This window comes from Liolophura sinensis, chromosome 6 (assembly GCF_032854445.1).
Source record: "Liolophura sinensis isolate JHLJ2023 chromosome 6, CUHK_Ljap_v2, whole genome shotgun sequence".
NCBI classification, from domain to species: Eukaryota; Metazoa; Mollusca; class Polyplacophora; order Chitonida; family Chitonidae; genus Liolophura; species Liolophura sinensis.
Window position 1 is genome coordinate 47,934,626 of NC_088300.1, and position 20,834 is coordinate 47,955,459.

Below are 20,834 nucleotides of genomic sequence, written 5' to 3' on the forward strand. Positions count from 1 at the left end.
CACCGCGACTGTTACAACAATCGCTATTAAGAATACACTGAAACGAAGTATGTATCAGAGGATATAGCTTTAAATATTATCCAGAAAATAGATCTATTTATTTGTTTTAATTTTTGTTATAATTTTTCCAACCGAGCGAAATGTTTTCAAAACATCACATACTACGATGGTCTGTTGGAACCCTGTGGGTATTTACGCAGCATTCATATTTTTGTCAGTTCTCTTCAAGGTCCTTTTGGTGAACACATTTAATAGCTCTATGTTGTATATGCATTCTGAAAACCTAAAAGTCTTTGTGTGCTAAGTGGCAAAAACCTAAGGTGACGTCACTGCATGGTCACTATGTGATGAAAATGATCACGGTAGAATCAAAGTTTCTTTCAAAAAGCATTTTACTCAGCTGAAAAATTCCAAGAAAGTAAACTATCCTCCTGGACTGTGTTACTGGACTTTTATTTAACATGTCATTCATGTTAGTGCCTTCTTTGGCCTTAACTGCTTCCACATACTTTACTGAATTATCATTTTTGGGGAGTAATGTGGTTAATAAACAATGTTTGCTATAATATTGTATACCCAGACCCAGTATACTAATTCAAAAAATCAAGAGGAGAAAAATTTGCTTTCTATGCCACAGCTATCAAAATTGACAGGTAAGACGTGTGACTCTAGTAGTATAGAAGGGGCAGAACGTGCGGTATTGGGGTGGTGGTGAGTCGTTGAGTCCGCGCTCCCATGAGCGAGGCGCATGCGCTTGACGTCACACGTCGCGCGAGGCGCGCCAACGGACCAATGAGAGCAGCTCCTTCAGCAGTCACGCGCCAGAGTAGCGCCTTCAGCTCCATTCGCACCAAAACTGACCTATGAGTGAGCTCTATATCGCGCCAGAACTGATGTCACCCGTGAGAGCAGCTCCTTCACCTCCATTTCGCACCAAAACTGACCAATGGGTGAGCTCCATTTCGCGCCAAAACTGACCAATGTATGAATGCGCAGTTTTGGCGTCTGAATTTCATTGACGTCCGCGTTGACGGGATAAATAGAAGGTGCGTGAAGAGAGTGAAGACTACTAGGGCTATCCTACCTGCCTAGACACCAGACCACATTCACCCAGAGAGACGCTACACTGCCATCATGGCTTACGGGGGAGGAGGAGGAGCAGTAGAGGCTTCGGAAAAGGGTGAGTTTACTTGTCGGACGTATGCCAGAAGCTTTTCAAGGCGGATGGGTGCGGCATGACCAGACACAGCACTCCGAAGAGGGAGGAGCGAGGTTGACGTCCCCTGCCTCGGCAGGGTGTGAGTTTAATTGAAGCACGTGTGCCAGGCATTTTTCCCTGTGGGACGCGTGGATGCGGCATGAGCGGACGTACCACGCAGAGGAGAGAGGAACGAGGTTCACGTGCCCGACCTCCGGGCGGACGTTTCCCGACCGGGGTCATTTGGCTCGGCACTAGCGGCGACACAAAAAAACAGCCACGTGTGTGGCAATGATTTTTTTTAGGACTTCTTTCGTCGCTCACGCCATATGCACATACGCCAGGTGCCACATCACACATCCCAAGTCAGTACCACCACCATTCACCATATCACCTCGCCATATAGAGGAGGAAATATATGCCATCCCCAGGCCACTCCATGTTCACACGTTCGGTAAAACAACGTTCCCGCATTGAGTGCGGTAGTAGTTGTTTTCACCTAGATCATACTTATGCAGGTGCATCCCTAAAGGTATCCGAATGCGAACATAGGCCGTCCTCGTTGGTGAGGCGATCAGTCACTGACCTCCCACCTCATGAACCCGACGCCTCTCCACCTAGGAGTTACACCCTCACCACGTCCCCTCGCGCACAGCACGCGCACTTTCTTCCCTTTGAGGTGAAAGGAGTACGCCAGGACGTGGTTAGAAGAATAAGAGGGACAGGTCAGTCTGGTTAAGGAACTGGTACGAGGACGAATGCCTGCAGCATGAGCAAACACAGCACGCCGAGGAAGAGAGATGATCACGTGCCCTACCTGCGCTCGGACGTTTTGCCCGACGGACACATTTGGTTCGGCACCAGTAGGCGCACATGAAGAAGAAAGAGCGGGTCTACGTATGCGGCAACGTGAGCAGACACAGCACACAGAGAAACAATGCAGATTATGTACAGCAGTGAGAAGACGAATGTATTGCCAGTCTGGTCAGGAAAAGATAAATGTGACAAAGCAGCAGAAGGGTGGAGAGCGAGCAAGGCGAGTAACCCGTTCAGGTGGGACACCGCACTGGAAGAAAGTATCTATCTTTCACCCATGACGTGTGCCATAAGACGTTTACTCGGGTATGCAAATTACTACGGAATAGATAAACCACAGTCTAGGAGAAGCGAGATCTGACCGCAACACCATCACACCAACGACCAGGCCCACAATTCTCCCATAATGTAGCTAGCAGGCAACCGATATAGCACCGCTCTAATGCCAGTCTGGTCAGGAAAAGGTGAATGGGACGAAAAGGCCGCAGGGGGATGGAGAGCGAGCGAGGCGAGTAACCAGGGGTACTAGGGGTACTAGGTAAAATCCATATGGGAGGACATCGCACTGTAAGACAATAGATAAACCACAGTCTAGGAGAAGCGAGATCTAGTCGCAACACCATCACACCAACGAGTAGCACCTCAATTCCCCCATAATGTAGCTAGTGGTATATATATATGCACACAATAACCACAAATGCCTGCGTGGTAACCCGGGGGTCTTCTAGCCCCTCAGGCATAGCTCGCTCCCGGGAATACCATCCGTATTCGTTCCGTCCGGGGGATTGCCGGCCTCTTCCTTGGAAGTTAGGGGGAAAGCCGAGCGAGTCTCGTTCGCCGGGGCTGCTGGGCCTGTTGCCCGCGGGCCGAGGCTTGTGCACCCGTCTGCTATTCTCTCTGTCTTGCTAGTGCAGGTGGGGTTGTGCTGGGTGATTGAGGGCGGTAATGGAGTGTTCATTTATTATTAAGCCCCTGCGCGGGTGTTTGTGTCTGTGTTCACCTCCTGCTCCCGGTCTGCTTCCCTGTCAAATACATTAAATTCACCACTCTCCCACACATCAGTACTACCCTCATCATCATCATCCTCCCTGACACGGCTCAGGTTAAGCCGGCGCAACAACAACGTCCCAACACGAAATGGATCGTTGATCTCTTGACGAACATCATGCCCGGTTCCAGGCGAATGATGATCGGGAGTATGTTCAGCACGGAAATTCTGCTGGCCACCCAGTTACTTCAATGGTATCTCGCTCAAGGGCTGGTAGAGACGCTCGTCTACCAAGTGATGGAGTACACGCGCGAGCCAGCCTTCCAAACATCCGACTGGCACTACTGCGAGATGGACACGGACTTCGCGTAGATGGCCTGGTCTGACCCGGACTGTGAGTCCTTGGTTAGACCTGAGCTGCGGGCGGTATACGAGGCGGAGCGGGATAAATGGTTGCCTCGACAAAAGGTCTACAAATCAAAGTCACTGTTGACCGACGGACAACACTCCGCGTTGGGGAGAGCCATGGCGTTAGCTAAGAATATCCGGTGCGGAGTTTGGTGCGTCGAGTTTGGCGGGAGAGCGTGCGTCTTCTGGGCCCAACGGGCAGGTGAGAAGGAGTAGAAGCGGCGCGTGTTCTTGGTCCTGCTTGCAGGTGACGAGTGGAAGTGGTGCGTCGGATCTTCCGTTTTATAGACGTCCCTCTCACCCCGCCCAGCTTGGCCCGTACCCTGCGCTGGACACAGCAACCGGCTTTGGCCACCGGCTGTCTTTCCACCTCCAGAGCGCGTCGTTTCAAGGCCTGGTTCACCGGCTCTCCCTCGTCCCACACGTCGTCCATGACTTTTAGTCCCCCACGTAACGTAGTTTTTGTCAACGTCTCCACAGCCGGCTTTAACTAGGGTTGCGCCATTTTGATGGCATTGCTGAGCAGGTAACCCACCTCTGCCAGCTTGCTTGGAGTAATAGTTAATGTAAGATCGGTACAAGGCGGGGTTGTCTACGACACTCATTGCAAAGGTAAAGCGCGCCACTGTCGAAAGTGAAGTGTCTTTACCGCTTTAATGCGACTAGTTGGCCCGTATCGTCCCTAATATCAATTTCCAACGCCGAGATATACTTCCGCCGCACGGGTATGTATTCCACGTGTTGGAAGGTGTTCCTTTTTGTGATCCGCCCGCCCCATGAGCCAATCGTACGGTAAGTTCATGAGTTACATCAGACGCCGGCTGAAACTGAGCCCCAGTTGTTTCTGAAACCGCAGGCTGTATTTCCGCTGCATTTCATCGAAACTGAACGTCAAATCACCGGTGTGAACCTTGAGTGAGGTGATGTGTGTGTTGGTCAACAAGCCGGTCAAGCCCTTGACGAGGTCTTTGGGTGAATAGTAACAATCTGCTGGCAATGATAACTTATGCTTAGCGCGGTGCGAGTCGTCTTTGGAGTCTTAGACCTACCACACTTCGTCTTGCCGCACGTTGAACCAGGTCTTGGAATGTGGTATCAACCCACATTCCCAATTGCCAGTCAAATGCATAGATTGTGGCAGTTGGGTGGTGAAATGTGTCAAGGTATTGCTGGGGAAGTAGTCGAGCGAGCTGTTACTGGACAGCGTCACTTGAAACATGTTGGTGAGGTGATCTCCTCCAGGCGGATTGACCGTCTTTCCATCTGGCGCCGGTATTTTATACGGACTCCACTTTAGCGGGGGTACGACGGCTGGAGACGGACGTAGTCCTGGTCGCCGCTGTTGTCGTCCCTTGGGTCGGCGTGGTGCGGTGGTGTTGGCAGTGGTTTTGGTGGTTGTGGTTTTGGTGAGAGGAGGAGGAGGAGGAGGAGGAGGAGAAAGAAGAGGGCGAGAACGGGTGGGCATAGACCGTGATGTGGTAGGGGGTGTTTTCGTCTCGGCTGGTGTGTCCATCTTTTCCCGCATCTGATCGCGCCAGTGATCGTGTGATCGCTCGGTGTCGCCCCAGAGCAGAGCAGCCTTTCTCCGTCCTTTCTTATGCAGGGGAACACTTTTCTTGACCAAGGTGCGAATATAAGCGTTATGTCCGACATTCATATACAATTCGTAGTCCGTAAAGGGTGTTCCAAGTCGATAATCGCAAGATCCATTTCCAAAACAACGTTTAACACTAGCTCCCAAAGACAAAGGTATGTATGAAATTATACAAATTGGAAATAAAGCCGGTAACACACAAGTAAGAAGCGGTCATCAGTTTTTAATGATGCCGGGTAGACAGTGGACCCGTCTTGTGCCGTTGTAGCTTTTTCTTCTGAGCCCGTGATATGCACACAAACACCGAAGTAAACCTGGATCGTTGCCGTGCAGCACGGCGCGTCGAATGACGCGGGTGGTTAGAGGACAGCAGGGACAGCAAGGGACCGTAGCGTTGACATGGAAACAACTGATTCGGCAGATCGTGCGTAAGAAGTTTTATGACTTGGGCAGGTAGGCGTGCTGAGTCTCTCTGGGGAAGATGTGGGTGCAAAGCCGTTAGGTTCGGCGGTGGCATCCTCAAACGCCTCGCCCACGTACTGCGTCCGCCCTGGAGCCATCTGTTTAGTGATTGTGGTAATTTAAGACGCGTCTCGCGGGTTTTTAAACAACACCAAGTAGTTTGCGTTAAGACTGATAGTGCGATTATCTTTGGTTTTCTTGAACAAGTTCTGCACGATGTACACAACGCTGATATTGCATTGGTGGCTGCCTTTGGTAAAGAGTTTTGTCATGCGTTCGTCCGCTTCGGCCATCAAATCGTCCACGATGACTAACGTCCTCTACCCCGGGTCGAATCCTGTCTGGCTGGGCACACCTTCTTCAAACCGAACACTGGGTGAGGTTGTGTACAACTGCTGCCACTCCGCGTAACACCAACCGTTTCACAAACATGGACTTTCCACACCCCGTCAGTCCGCTTACGATGCAGGTAAACGGATGCTCCCATCTAGTATCCATGAATGGAGAAGCTGGGTAAGTCAATCGGCTGTTAGTGCGGGTGGGGGTGAGGTACAGTGCGGGAGGTCGCTGCGGTCACCGCCACCGTCAGCGCGGGCAGGGAGGGCGAGGTTGATGGACTGCTACTGCTGCTGTTACTTGGGTGAAGAATAGACGGGTGTGGACATGGTGATCGGTACCGAAGTATTGTTAGGGAGTGATGGTGGATGACGCCGGCGAAGTTGAGGTGAACTGGGAAATTTCGGAAACTTCAACCGAGGAGTGATGGCTTGGTCCGTGGACGCGTCCTGCTCGGCGATAGCGGGCTGGATGTCAGGTCTTCACCCGGGACAGTGCTGCCAAGCCAACGCGCGATGTCACTTGGCGACGACGGTGTTGATGGTATTGGTGACGGCGGGGGCGGCGGAGACATAGGCTTCCCTGACCAACGGAGAAGTGTCTTGTTCAATTGCCCTTTTACATATTGAATGGTCGACTGGTTTTGGAGGAGCACGGCTGCCACGGTGCCTTTATTCTCGCCTATATTCTCGCACAAACCCACTGATCCATCCCTTGAGGTAGGTCGATAGGGAGTGATCCCCGTCATCCTCGGGGTTAAAAACGTTTGACGTCCGTGACCGGCACCCAAGAATTAAAGATGGGTGGATAGCAAACCTACTTCACCCAACAGTACAGTTTTCTTCGGCAACGTTCCCTTTTTAACATCTTCTCGACCTGATAAGACTTGTCTGCTGCGGCCGTCACCAGTTGTAGTTCGGTGTCGTAAACGTCCCAAGCAACTGTTTCCCGTTCAAGTCCACTAGTGTGTATACGACAGGCTGACGAGGGTGGGTGCGGACGATGCGGAACATTTCCGTTCTCTAATTTGGGAGGTACGATTTTTCAGATTTCCCTTTCCTCTCACTTATACGCACGAGATCGCCGGAGGGATAACAGTACAACGATCGTTTGGACGTGGGTGGCCCTCGCACTTCTTCCTGGTTCCGGGTGGTGACTTCGATGAGGGCCCATCGTATACACCGATGATTCGCTCGATTATAGCCGCGGATCAGCGCCGGTAAGGCGTCCAGGTACCGCCGAGTGTTATGAGCAGTGAAATATTTATATATGCGTCCTTTCAAAGTAAGGTTAAACCGTTCTACCTCGGAGGCTTTGGCCTGGTTTGAAAGACTCCCCCCCCCTCGTTGTCCTTTAAAAATTCCTGAAATGGTCTGTCCTGAAACTCTTTGCCCTTCTCCCTTTGCAGGTACAACGGTCGAAGTCCCGTCTGGAATATGCGTTGAAACGTCTCGATGAGACGAGCACCAGTTTGGTGCGTAGTGGAACCACCCAGGCGTACTTGGAGAGGACATCGATGCAGGTAAGTAGCAAACGCTACCATGTCGACCAGGTCCGCCTGCCACTGACTGTTTATACCCCCAACCCAACGAGGGTAGAGCCGTCGAGCGGGATGGTGCGGCGTGGGTCCGTTTTGGCGCAAAAGAGCTGAAGGAGATGCGGTCGTTGGTCCGTTGGCGCGTCTCGCGTGACGTGTCACGTCACGCGCATGCGCTGACCTCATGGAAGCTCGGACTCAACGACACACCTCCACCACCCTAACCCCACCACCCTAATACCGCACGTTCTGCCCCTTCTATACTACTGACGCTTTTATACTGATTTGTCCCTTAAATTTACATGGCCCCTCACTGTTACATTTAACGAGTTATAAAAACAGTGTAAAAGTGAAATATATTTCTTTCAAGATTAGATTATATTGATATCGATTAGGTTCTTTTACAGTATGGGAGATTTAACTCGGAGTGAAGTGAACAAGATCGCCCTCTTTCAGAGAACTTTTCTCTTTCAGAAGAGTTTCCTACCTTTTCTTGTAAACCATGTCACTGCGTGATATCATAACCTATACAACACCATCTTCTAAATATTTACGACAAAGGAGAGCGTAGTACTGCGAATGAGTTGTACTGGTAGCCCCATATAAACTATCAATCTATTGTCACGTTAAGATTCTTTTTATTTTCGTTTTTTTTTTGTTGTTTTTTTTTTTATTTGTTTAATTTTTCTACTATTTTCTACTAATGTTAGCGTACTTTAGTGTTGCGTCGTGACAATGAGAGAGTAACAATTTTCAGCTAGAATAAATTTTAATCTATTGTATGCATCACGGTGAATTGTTCTCCCTTCATTTCCTGCCAACAAGGATTCATTCTATGCGTATGCAACAATACGTGAATATGTTCTTTGTAGAACGGCAAAATTTAAAATGCATCTCTTTCTATATACTTTTTGTCTCGCCTCAATGAATTCGACGTTCTTCTACGTTTTCTAATACAAGAGTAATTAGACGCATAGTATGACTTCTAGTATGACAGTCTGCAAAGTAACAACATCATTTGGAGAGCAGTCGGAAAGACATTCAGGTCACACAGTTGTCCCTGACCAGGTGTTATAAAACTCAGCCACTCCACACACTTTAACTATCACCAAAGAAACCTAGAGAAGATTGGTATGGGGAATTAGCAATGAGTTGTAGTTCCTAGACTTTCATCTGTTAAAACACCTGTATAATATATTGAACTATTTGTTTATTTGCTATCATTATTAAATATTTTTTAAATTATTTTGCATTTGCATAAAATAACAGGAACATGTTTATGAAAATAATTCATCTGTCTCAAAAAACTCAGATGTACAAGTTTGTTTATTTTGCACGTAAGTGATTCATGTAGAATCTCTGGACTCTTGTTTACCAGGTTTGTAGCCTATAGGTCTTGCTAACTCATGTTTAGCTCTCTTGGTTGGCTTCTATATAAAGCCTTTGTTTCAATATTCAGCCTTAATTGAAGAATGCTTTTTATTGTCATTTCGCCTTCTCCATTGTTTGTGCACGAGGACGTGGGAAATGTTAAAATAATCTGCCATGCAATTGGTTGTTATCCGATGCACGTCATCGCTAAGTATGTTGAGCCAATCCGAGAACAAGAATTAAAACCAGATTTTCCTCATTTTAACAAGATGATAAAACAACTATATAGTCTTTTTGCCACTTCCATCAAACCACTGACAAATGGGAGACTGAATAAATTAGTCCGAGTCTTCGCTCATGGCCGCTTGTAGACACGGCGTTAAGAATGGATCACTATATTTAGCGCTTTAACTCTGTCAAAAAACCGTTTGTCTCTGATTCTACTCCATTAGCATTTGTTCATTGTGTCAATAACATGCCAATACCCTATCAAATTAAGATTCCGCATAGTAAATGAAATAGTAATGAAAATACAACCGAGATTCCTTGATAATTAAGGAACAAATAAAGAAGAATTAAACTGTCTTGTTCTGAAGGCGTTTTCAAAACCAGTACAGTAAGCAATGTATTTCTGTTCCTGGTATCGGTGTTGGGAGAACAGCACAAAATAGAACCTATTCAACGTTTACATATCTACGTTAAAATACACGCCCAGAATAAGACTTCATGAATATCTCATCTGTCTTTCATTCCTTCCAGTTTTAAGCAGTGTTGCGTTTAATTGTTAAGGTGTGTTGTCAGCCTATATGTCATGTGTAGTTCATATAGCTGTGCTCACAAAACACAGTCAACAGTGCAAGAGGAAGTACTTGTTTATCGAAGACAGGTAGAGTGTATATGTGTGAGTGTATATGTGAAAAAAGCCTAATGTAACTTTATAAGGATTTTCTAACCTTATATAGGCCTAAAGTGTACCGTATTTCACGTTTAAAATACATTTTCGAAGATGGTATTACAAGATTTAGTATTTTCTCATATTCTCATTCTCATTTATCATTGTTTATTATTTTATTCTGATCGAAAAAATAGTCAAAATTCCATAATTTCCTCTTCTCTTTTGATGCAGGAATTATAAATATATAGACACAGTTTCATGTCAGCATAGTACATTGTGGTGTGCTTTTAGTTAAAATATAATTCTGTTTTTGAAGACATGACTGTGAGCCTTGAAAATATACTTTGCGACATGCGCCTTTGCAAACATTACTGGTAAAGGTATTTCCTCACCTGTATAAACAGATGGCTGTCCGACAATATTAAATTTACCCGCGGTAGTGTCGCTCTAATGCTTGGAGTCCCACTCTGCACAATTTGTATTTCGCTATAAGATGAACGCATTCAGAGGATGAAAACGATTGAGCCGTAAATAAATAAGAGCGTCTATTTATTATATTGTAACCAAAGGCATGTGCTGCGTGTATATCCACTGGATATATACGCACATGTACAACAGTGAGTGTAGGGTGCGAACATCGTTGTTGGCGGCGTGTGTGGTTTATCTGCCTGAATTTGTGTTTTATTCTTTCATAAAATAAAAACTGTAAGTCTATATAGCCTAATTAATGCACGTCTTTATTCTTAGGGAAAAAATACTTGTGTGGCAAAGAAATTATCTAAATATAGCCATGTGTCACCATTAAAGAATTGAAGAAAAGCTGTAAATATATGCAGAAAGAATCAAGACTATACTTGTTTATTTGTAATTTCGCAATACATGACAGTGCAAATGTCTTTCGTTTTGTAGAAAAACTGCATAAAAAAAGTATATTACATATCTACTGGTTCAATACGTGCAGTGTCTAATTATATGCATATGTGGAATAAAGCTAGTTGTCTCATACGATCATCCCGATGTGCAAAATATGCCATTTGCATATATGCATATTAGGCAGAAAGTTATGTAGCCTTCTGTGTTTTGTATAGACCACTGATACCCACATACCATTGGTGTATTTGAAGTAAGATGTCTGTGTGATTTTACATGCATATTGTGTTTGTACATACACAAACCCACAGGGTGATTTCTGTTTAATTATTTTATCAGTTAAAAATAAACCATGATGTGAATATGCTTATTAGGCATAGAGAAGCGTCCCTTTGATTCTTATCCACCGATGTGGTTATCCATTAAGAGTCTACAGCTATACAAACTCTGTGAGGCATCACGTGTCAATTTGTCACAAATCGAGAAACCGACACCGAAGTTGCTTAGATCAGAGTGCAGTATAATTATATGCTATGTTTTGATTATCCACCAAGAGGAAATTTAACACTCCACACTCGGTGTTGGATCAGTCCAAGCCACAGTGAGTCGTCGATACTTCCCAGCCTCTATGCTGTGGAAAAGGCCTTGGTATACCTTTACGACATTTCATGGGGGAAATCTTGTAAGTTGTTTCCATGGAAATGTTTGACAAAGAAACTATATTCAGCCATCTGTGTGAAAGTGTAGTTCACAATGGTTAATATACAGCGACCAGTCTGTTTCAGAAAAGAGGCCATATACTCATCGGTATTTCAACTGCGTAGAATTGACAGGAAACCATATTCAGTTCATCGTTTGGTAGGATCAGGTTTTAAAGAGACTGATAATCGCGTTTCCTACCTTGTTAGGTTAAATCTAAATTTAGAAAACCGTGCTTAAGTCTATCAGTCAAGTAAATAATCTTAACTACACACATCATCCACATCACGTGTATTTTATATATATCGCTACGATAGGGCTGAGATATTGCCGATGTGGCGTTAAGCCATAATCATTCATTCACAGGCAAGCAAAGATCAAGGAGTCGAGGCCATAGTGTCAGTGTACAACTGAGATTTTTATTCATCAAATGTAGAAAAATAAATTCGTAACAAAAATATGTAACAACACATCAGACAATTTTGTGTTGGCTATGAGGGACAACAAATCTTACATTAAAATTCCCCAAAAAAGAAAAAAATCATATAACAGCAACTGAGAAATATTTAATTTTTAAAATTATATTTAAATAATATAAAATGATGCCAATATATATCTCTCTTTATTCCGCGTTTCGTTTCTTTACTTAAGACGAAACGTTGTCAACACTATATCTGCAACATGTGCACCACAGATGATAACTTAAGCTAAACACAACTGATGACATTAGTAAATTAAATATTTTAATTCCAGACTTCGCCAGTTATAATAAAACAACAACATAGACAAGTCAATCGGTCTACCATTTTTAAAATGACAACACAGATAACATAGAGTACATACACAGGGAATTTATAAGCACCTGACGAACACATGGTAACAAAATAACAGTCTGAAGTATAAAATTCAGTGCAAAAATGGATGTATGTTATATGGTGTGAATATGAGGAGAAAATGCCCTGAAACGGGTAGTACTTACAAAATAACCAAAAACGGTTATTGACATTTGATCTGGTAACTTTAGAAACAGCGATGTTACAACGACAACAGGAATGTGGATCACGATAGGAACCGGAAGACGGATTTGACGAGTGAAAACGGACTTTAGGTTTAATTAAATACAGGTGGTTATTTATAGGAGGTATAACACGTGATTTTATTATCAACAGGTCTTAACTATATAAGTAAAAAATTGTCTTTGAATTGTCTTTGAGTATGTCTCGCTTTGTATAAATGCAACTGTTCTTCTTCCTGGGAATGAAATATTATTGCTCGTAACATGATGTCTCCCAAGTTATCAGACGCACAGGCAATGCCATGACATGGCAGGTTTTCAAATAAATATATAGTAAAAGCATTCAATACTCGCACTATTTTGCTCCGAATGCAGTCGTATCGTCCGCCAGGGACAGATGCTGCTCCATCCGATAGGTGGCGACACCAGTTTGCGGGAGGTCGCACAAGTCACATTCACGAGGCCTCCGAGATTTCGTGACGCACAAAGGAAACTTGTCTCTTTCCCCCTCTCCATATTTCTTGTTCGGCCGCCACAGGTGAATTAACGATGGGATTGAAAAAGGAACTTAACTGACAACGTCATCCCATAATTGTCACCAGAAGTGATGAAATGTACACCTGAAGCTGAGTCACAGAAAGGGTAGTCAATTTTTCCAGCCATGTGAATTTTTCCCAAACTTGTAGACAAGTCTCTTACCGTCGACGCGATCAAGGATTCCCCGTTTGTAGTAATACCTGTTAGAAAATTAAAAAATTCATTACAACTTTGTCCAATGCAATAACGCCATCTGACACCAAAGTTGTTGATCATGTAAACAAAGGTGTGCATGGGATAATCACAGAAAGAAGAAACAACTTTAATATTAAGAGCTCAGTTTAAGTAAACAATTAGAAATCGCAAATTGAATATATAATCAATTGAACACCACATATAATCCCATGCGTTAGTAAGATTACAGGTAGACATGTAACATCAACGTGCAGATTAGTTTATTTGACAAAGACAATAAAGTGTTAGATAATGACCTATGAAATAGGGACGCCAGTCGTATTGCTCAATCCTGCCACCCAGAAGCTTTGCTGCCGAATTTGAAACACAGTTTTTTCGGATATTTCCCAGTTTTTGGTAGACTGGCAAAAAATCCCGTTGTGCGACAAAACCTGTGATAAAGAAACACAATTCCCTGTGAACCGAATGTGACAAGCACGTGCATAAAGGTACGAGGAAGTTTTTGTTGTGTAAATGTGGGAGCAATTTAATACCACCGTCACGGTTGAGATGAGAGCTGTATTATCCGTATATCCACATAAATACACATGTATGTACCCCAACTTTTTATCATATCGTGACAAGACCTATAGGATCACATGAATGGTGATATGTAAGAGCTGCCCAGGCACCCATGCAAATTCCGCAAACCCACTCATGCATTTTGAACTTTGTATTGTGCTATCCTGTGTAACATATGAGTCATGCTCCAAACCAACATCTACACTTACCTCATGGCTCGGCTCAGTTTCTCGTAAGTCATGCATTTGTTGTTTTTCTTGCGTCCCCACATTTGTGCCACGGCTTCTGACTGGACGAACCGGAACACGCCCTCCTTTTTGTCTTCCCATTTAATTAGAGTTGGGTTGAATTTTGGGTCTTTCAAGGTATCCCTGATGAACTCCCATAAGTGATTCCCTTTGGAAGCTGTAATGAAAAGATACAATATTGTTCAAGAAGAATACTGACCATGGATAGTTTCTCTAGAAATCGGATGGTGGAGAAAAATATGAAGAGGAAAATGATAAATATCACATCACTCTAAGTGATGTCACTCTTAAAGTTAAATTTAATGACTATTTTAGCGCGTCTGTGTTGTCAGTGGAAAAGCATTAAAGGATCTTTGTTTCGCAGACATGTAAACTTTACTTTCACTTTTCAAAACCAGAGTCATGATGGAGTAAATGTGTAACGTACCTTGACCGGCTGGCCTTCCCCGATTGTTCTGTTTCTTTGGCGGTGTTGGGTAAGCTACCTCGCTGTCCTCACTGACATCACTGCAGATGCTGGATAAACTGTTGGTATGGCAACGATACTTGGTGGGGAGACAACTCTGGGGGTAGAGGTCACGTGGCCAGGCATCCATTTCCATGCTATCTACGTTGTGTTCAGAATAGCTGTCAGACTCGCTGAAATATCCATTATCCACGGGCTCAATGTTGGATTCTACGCCAGGGATTTCTATAGGTAGCTTGAGGTCTATGTCGTAGATGTCACCACCAATCAAAACCTTGATACCGTCTTCAGCTGTGAAAAACACAAATTTGGAAACTTAAGTCAAGGCCTAATGAGACAACAAAGTTCATATTTGTAAATTCAGGGGAGGTAACGTAGGCATTGCTCATACAACGCTCATATAGCATTCAACTCTCACGGCTAGAATAATTCCTGTTACCGTGAGATAAAATTTGTTTTTATGATGATACGAAAAAAGTTTTTAAAATTCTCGTGTAAAATGCAAGGCATATAGAATAAATGAAAGAGGTAAAGACATTCCAGTATTTACTTACTGCAAGTAGAATTGGAGATGTCTGTAAGTTTGTCTTCTGCGTATGGCGCGGAGGCCAACATAGGAAAGTTGTCCGGCGTTACGCTCCTGTCACACTTTGGCTCAGAAAATTTTGCTGCAGGGTTGAAGACAAAAAGACACTGCATTAATCACTTCAGGAAGTAATTACTGGAGGTATAAATATGACGACCTGAATTCGTTTGCATAATTCCGCCTCAAAGCGGAAGTTAATCAAAAGTCTCAGCTAATTTAAAAACAACAAAAAAATCAGCTATTTTAAACTGTTATGCCATTTTTAAACTTAAATCCGGGATGAAGATAGTTGTTGTGAAGAGCGCTGGGTATCATCTCATTAGACAATAAGCATACAGCCTAACGTAAATGTAACTTGGGAATTCCCGACCTACGCGAAATTCGTGTAAACTTAATGTAAAGAAACAAGATTTTCAGAAAAATCAATAAACACATGTAGATATGCAGATAAAAGATGTTTGGTTAAAAAGACCCCAGACTTTCAATAAAAGTAACAAGAACCACAAAAAGTATATCGCTAGAAGTAGTGTCGCTTCTATCTTATATCTCTTACCTTCTTTCAGGAGATTCTGAAGAATGCCGAATAAGTAAGCCCCGTATACTGGATCGCGTCTCTCAAAGTCCTCTCTTTGCATGCGACACAGCTGCTGGCCAGTGATATTCTGAAAATGTTCTCCACGGATCTGTGACGTGTCCAAATTGTGTTTTTCCGCAACAAAGTAGACCCAGTTGAGCACATCCGGTGAAGACCAGTGTTCAGGGTGCTGCGCTGTCCAACTGTGTAACCCGCTATGATCAACGGCTGTAAACAGCAAAAGGCGCTGATATTTTTCATTTCAAAATTCATAACCATTTTTATTTAAATGCAGTCCTTCCAAGAAAGTCTTTCTGCATGAATATATATATATATATATATATATATATATATATATATATATATATATTAACGGCATTGACGAAAACGTTTTCATAATTCTTCACTCATTGATTGATTTATACTTAATGATTTATCTAATACACATTTAATAAGATTCTGCAATGTGATCAAAGCGTATCTGAACGTACCTGGGGAATATGTACAGTGGTTGAAAATCTGGTCAAATGAGGGCAGAGGAGAGGCCATGAGGTCTGAGCAACTCAAACTTCCAAAATCCTTGTCAGGCTCAGGTTTGATCATCATGCAGGGATCATACATGGATAATTCGTCACTCAACGCGAACATAGGTTCTTCCAACTGTTGACAAGGAAAATGACAAGTGAATAACAAACACCAGGGGGCCTAGATCAATGAACTATAAGAAGTGAATCATCAATAAATAGAGCAAAGTGGCGGAGACAACTTGAAGCTATAGAGAATACACAGAGAAGTCTTCTGAATAGCAGGACTACACGCTAATCACAACGGGCAGACTATATAGACATGTGAACGACCTTGGTCAAACTACTGACGACTGCCTTCCGGATCGATATTAAAGTATATGGACAAAATTGAAAGTTCCACTCACACATCGGTCTGTTGGAGGAGTAGAGACAGTTCGAAATCTGCTAACGCACGGTATCAAGTCGGTTTTGGCTTATATATTACCGGTAAATGAGAAAGAACGGTCGATAAAAGTTGTAGTTGACAGTCGACTAGTAGCTGACACACAAACAAGTGCATAACATAGCATTCTCTAACCAGTAGTCTTTGTGGAATATTAATGAAATGAAGTTTCAAGAATAATATAATATAATATGCTGTACTTACCGATTGTACGGGGGAAGGAATGCAGTTCATTTTGCCGTTGTTCGTCCTCTTCTGTAATACGTGGTCCTCGTTAATCATAACCTTGAAGCGCAATGGAGAGAAATGAAAAAAAAAATTAAGTTCAAAAATTTTAAACCCTACAAAGAATGGCATAATAACTGAACACAAATTTTGAAATAAAACCAGTGAAAAGGCTTTCTTGTGCAGGTATAGCCTATAAAACGGGGTACACGAGGCCTTAGATCATACCTGATATAGTCAGGTGAACAGTAGTAAATCACACTTGTCCGAGGTACATCCAGTCAAGTTCAGAACAGTTTTACCGATACTATCTAGGCTTCGGGACTTTATACCCCTTGACACAACCTCAGCCGAGTTACGTCACGCTTTGCCAGCCACAAGTCCAGTCACTCGTGGCCTAGTGATTCAGTCCTATCGACATTTCCTTGTATAAATGAATTTTCCTAGACGGCTTCGAGTGTCTCCACGAATCAAGTATCACACTTTGATGTACGGGCTATAATACAGAGCTAGTATATAATAAACCCTTTCGACCAATCACAGGTGCAGGTTTACAAAATTACCCCAAATGTGTGTCACTCTATGCTAAATATGGTGTTCAAGTGGCGTGTCTAAAAATAGAGCGAGCTTCGTGACTGACCTAGTCTTATGCGGACATAAAACCGATGCATTCAATATTAGACAATAACCATTACCAATTTATGCAATGCAAATTTACACAGATGACAATCAGATCACATGGTGCAAAACAGTGTCGGGAATGAAAAAATAAACGTGGCATTTGATATGTGTGTACAAAACGATTTTTAGGCACTTTTTGATTAGGATGAAACAGGATGTTTCGAATTTATCTTTGAACATCAACATATCGAAATATGCAGACAGAGAATGTTGTTACACTCTATGGAAGCCGTGAAAACTTCATAAAACCGACAATGCATGTAGATCAGAAATGCATAATAACCGTACACTATCACAACAAAACAATTAATATTCTCTAAATCTCTACCTTTATAAGAAATCAAATGCTGTTGTTATTACTAACACTCTCAAGGATGCACATGTTGGTTTCATATATCCCTGAAACAAGACAGCGAATACTTGACTGCATTCGACCAGCCACAAACACAAGTAATTTATCTGAAATTAGGAATGCCTCAAAACACTGAAAACAGCTCAGAGCCCAAGGTGCACTGGCTTTCCGCATCAGTGACCACAGGGAAATACTGATAAACAGGACGACTATCACATGTTCTTACCTGAAGCTGGACGAGTATTGCTTGTTGTATAGCATACACACCGAGCCAAGCTGACCTGAAATAGTCCAGTCCATGTGACCAAGACCATTAGCCAATCAACGAGAGGGTTCAGAAAAGGGGATTCCCCCTTTATTTTTTTTCTGCTGTAGGTTAAATACAAGGTAACAAATCCGCCCTGATTGGCTCTTGCTTGAACTGACGTCAGCCTCACAATGAATCGACGGTTTGAGACCTTTTTGCAGGCCTTGGGCTTGTGTAATTATGGGGACAGACTGAATCCCTGCGTTGAAAGGCTTGATTAAATGACCGCTGTATTTCATGTGTGGCTTTTACCTGCTGCGGATGCTTGTGGCCTAGATATCACGATAGGCCTATTGTTCGATTCCATAGCATCGCACCACGCTCACCGTCGCTGTATAAACGACGAGGCCAAAAGTAGGTCACATACTCGGCACTGTCCCAACACAATGCAGTTCTCGGAAGGTCAGCTCCAGTTCTGAGAAGACGAGCATCCATGTCGAAGTTGCATCGTATCTAGGGCATGTTTGCATTATTTATGTGTAGGACTTCTTGGCTATAGTATAAGCTCTTCGTTCATGATCCATTTCTTACGCTTCGCTTTATAACCTCGGTGGTAGAGTTCAGATCTCCATGGAAAAAATGACGTTATGATATATAGGTTATTGCCTGCAGCATTATTGATTGTATCGTAGATGGACTAAACTAATCCTTCTCACAGAGTTTATATTGGTTAAGACACTGCGCTCTTTATCTAAGCCAAGTTAATCCTTTTTGCAACTAAAATTTTGGATAACAGACCGAAATCGGGCTCTCTCTGGCCTTTCATCTTGGGAGTCCGAGGTTCAACTCCAGATCATGGTCCTGATGAAAGGGCGGTGTATTGTTTTCACCGTGCTCTTGCAGATTCTTTTACCCATAACCGTCACCGCCGTCACATAGGTGAAATATTCTTGAGTTTGGCGTTTTAAACACGAGATGTAAACCGCGTTAAACCGCAATCATAAACACCGTTAAACCCCAGTTATAAACAGTGTTAAGAACTAATCAAAAACGGCGTTAAACAACCATCATAAACATCGTTAAGCCTCAATCATGAGATGTCTTAAACCCCAATCAAACGCCTGGGCGAATTGTATCAACAAGATTGTAGTAATTAATCCAGTACGTCTTTGTGGTTAAATATAAAAGGTTATATTCTCCAATATTAGCTAAATTCTTCTTCCTTCGTAGTTGTAGGTTCACCACAACTCTTCGTGGATTAGATTACACGTGGGTGTTTTGCGACACCGGTGCGCGTAAATGATGCCACATGTAACGTAGATCACCGGTGTTAGACATCCTGAATTGACCTGTCGGAGATGCTCATTATACTCTCCCTCTCTCTATCTCTCTCTCTCTCTCTCTCTCTCTCTCTCTCTCTCTCTCTCTCTCTCTCTCTCTCTCTCTCTCTCTCTCTCTCTCTCTCTCTCTCTCTCTCTGGTATCATTATATCGCTAGCAATTTATCACATTATTATCAGTTCAGTTCTATGGAAAACATGACGTGCACAAGTGATGGGGTGATTCAGTGTTAAGGGCTTTTGTTTTTCCTTCACCAGATTCATGTTGGCATTGTTCACGCCGACTTGGCAAGTGGCAGATGATAGCATCACATGAACATTTTAAGCAATATTTTAACAAAGATTTTAGTGTAAATGCATGTTCTCGAGTACTTCAAAGCTTTCGTATTACTAGAGCAACGTACATAATATGAATAAATTAATTGATCTCTTCTGCCATAAACGATCACTCAAATAAATGTCCAGATAATGATTACACAGTTTAAAGGAAAATGGAAAGGTATTCGTATCAATGATGTGACAAGGAAATTTACTTTTAAAGTCCTTTTGGTCTCTTGCTGTTTCTAGACAGGAATTAGTAGAGTAATCAGTGAACGTTATAGTGCCGATCCCATAGTGGTATCTATATATAGCAGAGATATATATCCACCGTTAGGATTAATCCATCTAACTCATTCACTGTAAGTTTCTTAAGTTTTACAACACGTATAATTCTTTTGTAAGTAAATGTGGACAGAGCGTTCAGCATCTCCCTTTCGAATTGCTCTTTACCCACGGTCAGAGGCTGTATATTCATTGTGTTGACTTAGATCGCTACGGTGGATATATGAACAGTCAAAGCAAAACTGAAACTAATATTTTTATTATCGATAACTTATATATTAATTTGGTACAGGTACAGGACTTGGATGCTGATTTCATTCATCGCCTTCAGCATTGCTTACGCCTTTTAATTTTAACTGAAAACTATTTGATTGCTTTTCTTTGTCTGCCTCCGTCCTAATTTCGTACTTCATATACTTCCATGGTTCTTTGGTGGTTTGTAATAAACGTTGCTTTGGGAATTGGCCCTCGATTATTGAGCTGGTACGTTCATTTTGGTTGTTGACTGGTATACGAATGTCTGTTTCAGTCCAAGGCAGTAACCCTCTAGATGTCAAACTAATACACACACTTGGATAGTGAATATTTCACAAATGATAATTTCCAGTTTAGCACTGGCTCACATAACTGTTTCGCTCCGCGTAGTTTTAGTCTAAGCACGAACATATAAATCCATCAAGCTAATTAACTAAACACTGTCTTGGGCTCGGGCATTAAACCAACTCGGGTTTCTTTCCCGTGGCAGGAAGTTGTCCGCGCTTCATAAAGCTCGGGGTAAAGCCTTAGTGGCAATACATTGTCCACACTCGGTGTTTGTTCTCATGCCCTTTGGGGCAATACGTTGTCCGTCCTTCATAAAGTTCGGGTGTGTGTTCTCATGGCCTTAGCGGCAATACAGGGGCTTCCGTGGCTCAGTTGGTTAGCGCGCTAGCGCTGCCTAATGACCCAGGAGCCTCTCACCAATGCGGTCGTTGTGAGTTCAAGTCCAGCTCATGCTGGCTTCCTCTCCGGCCGTATGTTGGAACGTCTGTCAGCAACCTGCGGATGGTCGTGGGTTTCCCC

At 43.2% G+C, this 20,834-nt stretch overlaps 1 protein-coding gene across 1 annotated transcript; it reads right to left on the minus strand.

The window, feature by feature from the left end:
- Positions 1 to 11,570: 11,570 nt before the first annotated feature.
- Positions 11,571 to 17,243, minus strand: LOC135466753 (ETS homologous factor-like). The gene is made up of 9 exons (XM_064744415.1): positions 16,779 to 17,243; positions 16,530 to 16,610; positions 15,848 to 16,016; positions 15,336 to 15,584; positions 14,751 to 14,864; positions 14,158 to 14,487; positions 13,692 to 13,887; positions 13,218 to 13,352; positions 11,571 to 12,926 (listed from the first exon to the last, which is right to left on the minus strand). The coding sequence occupies exons 2-8, from the start codon at positions 16,605 to 16,607 to the stop codon at positions 13,247 to 13,249; spliced, it is 1,242 nt and encodes a 413-aa protein (XP_064600485.1). The 5' UTR covers positions 16,608 to 16,610; positions 16,779 to 17,243; the 3' UTR covers positions 11,571 to 12,926; positions 13,218 to 13,246.
- Positions 17,244 to 20,834: the final 3,591 nt, after the last annotated feature.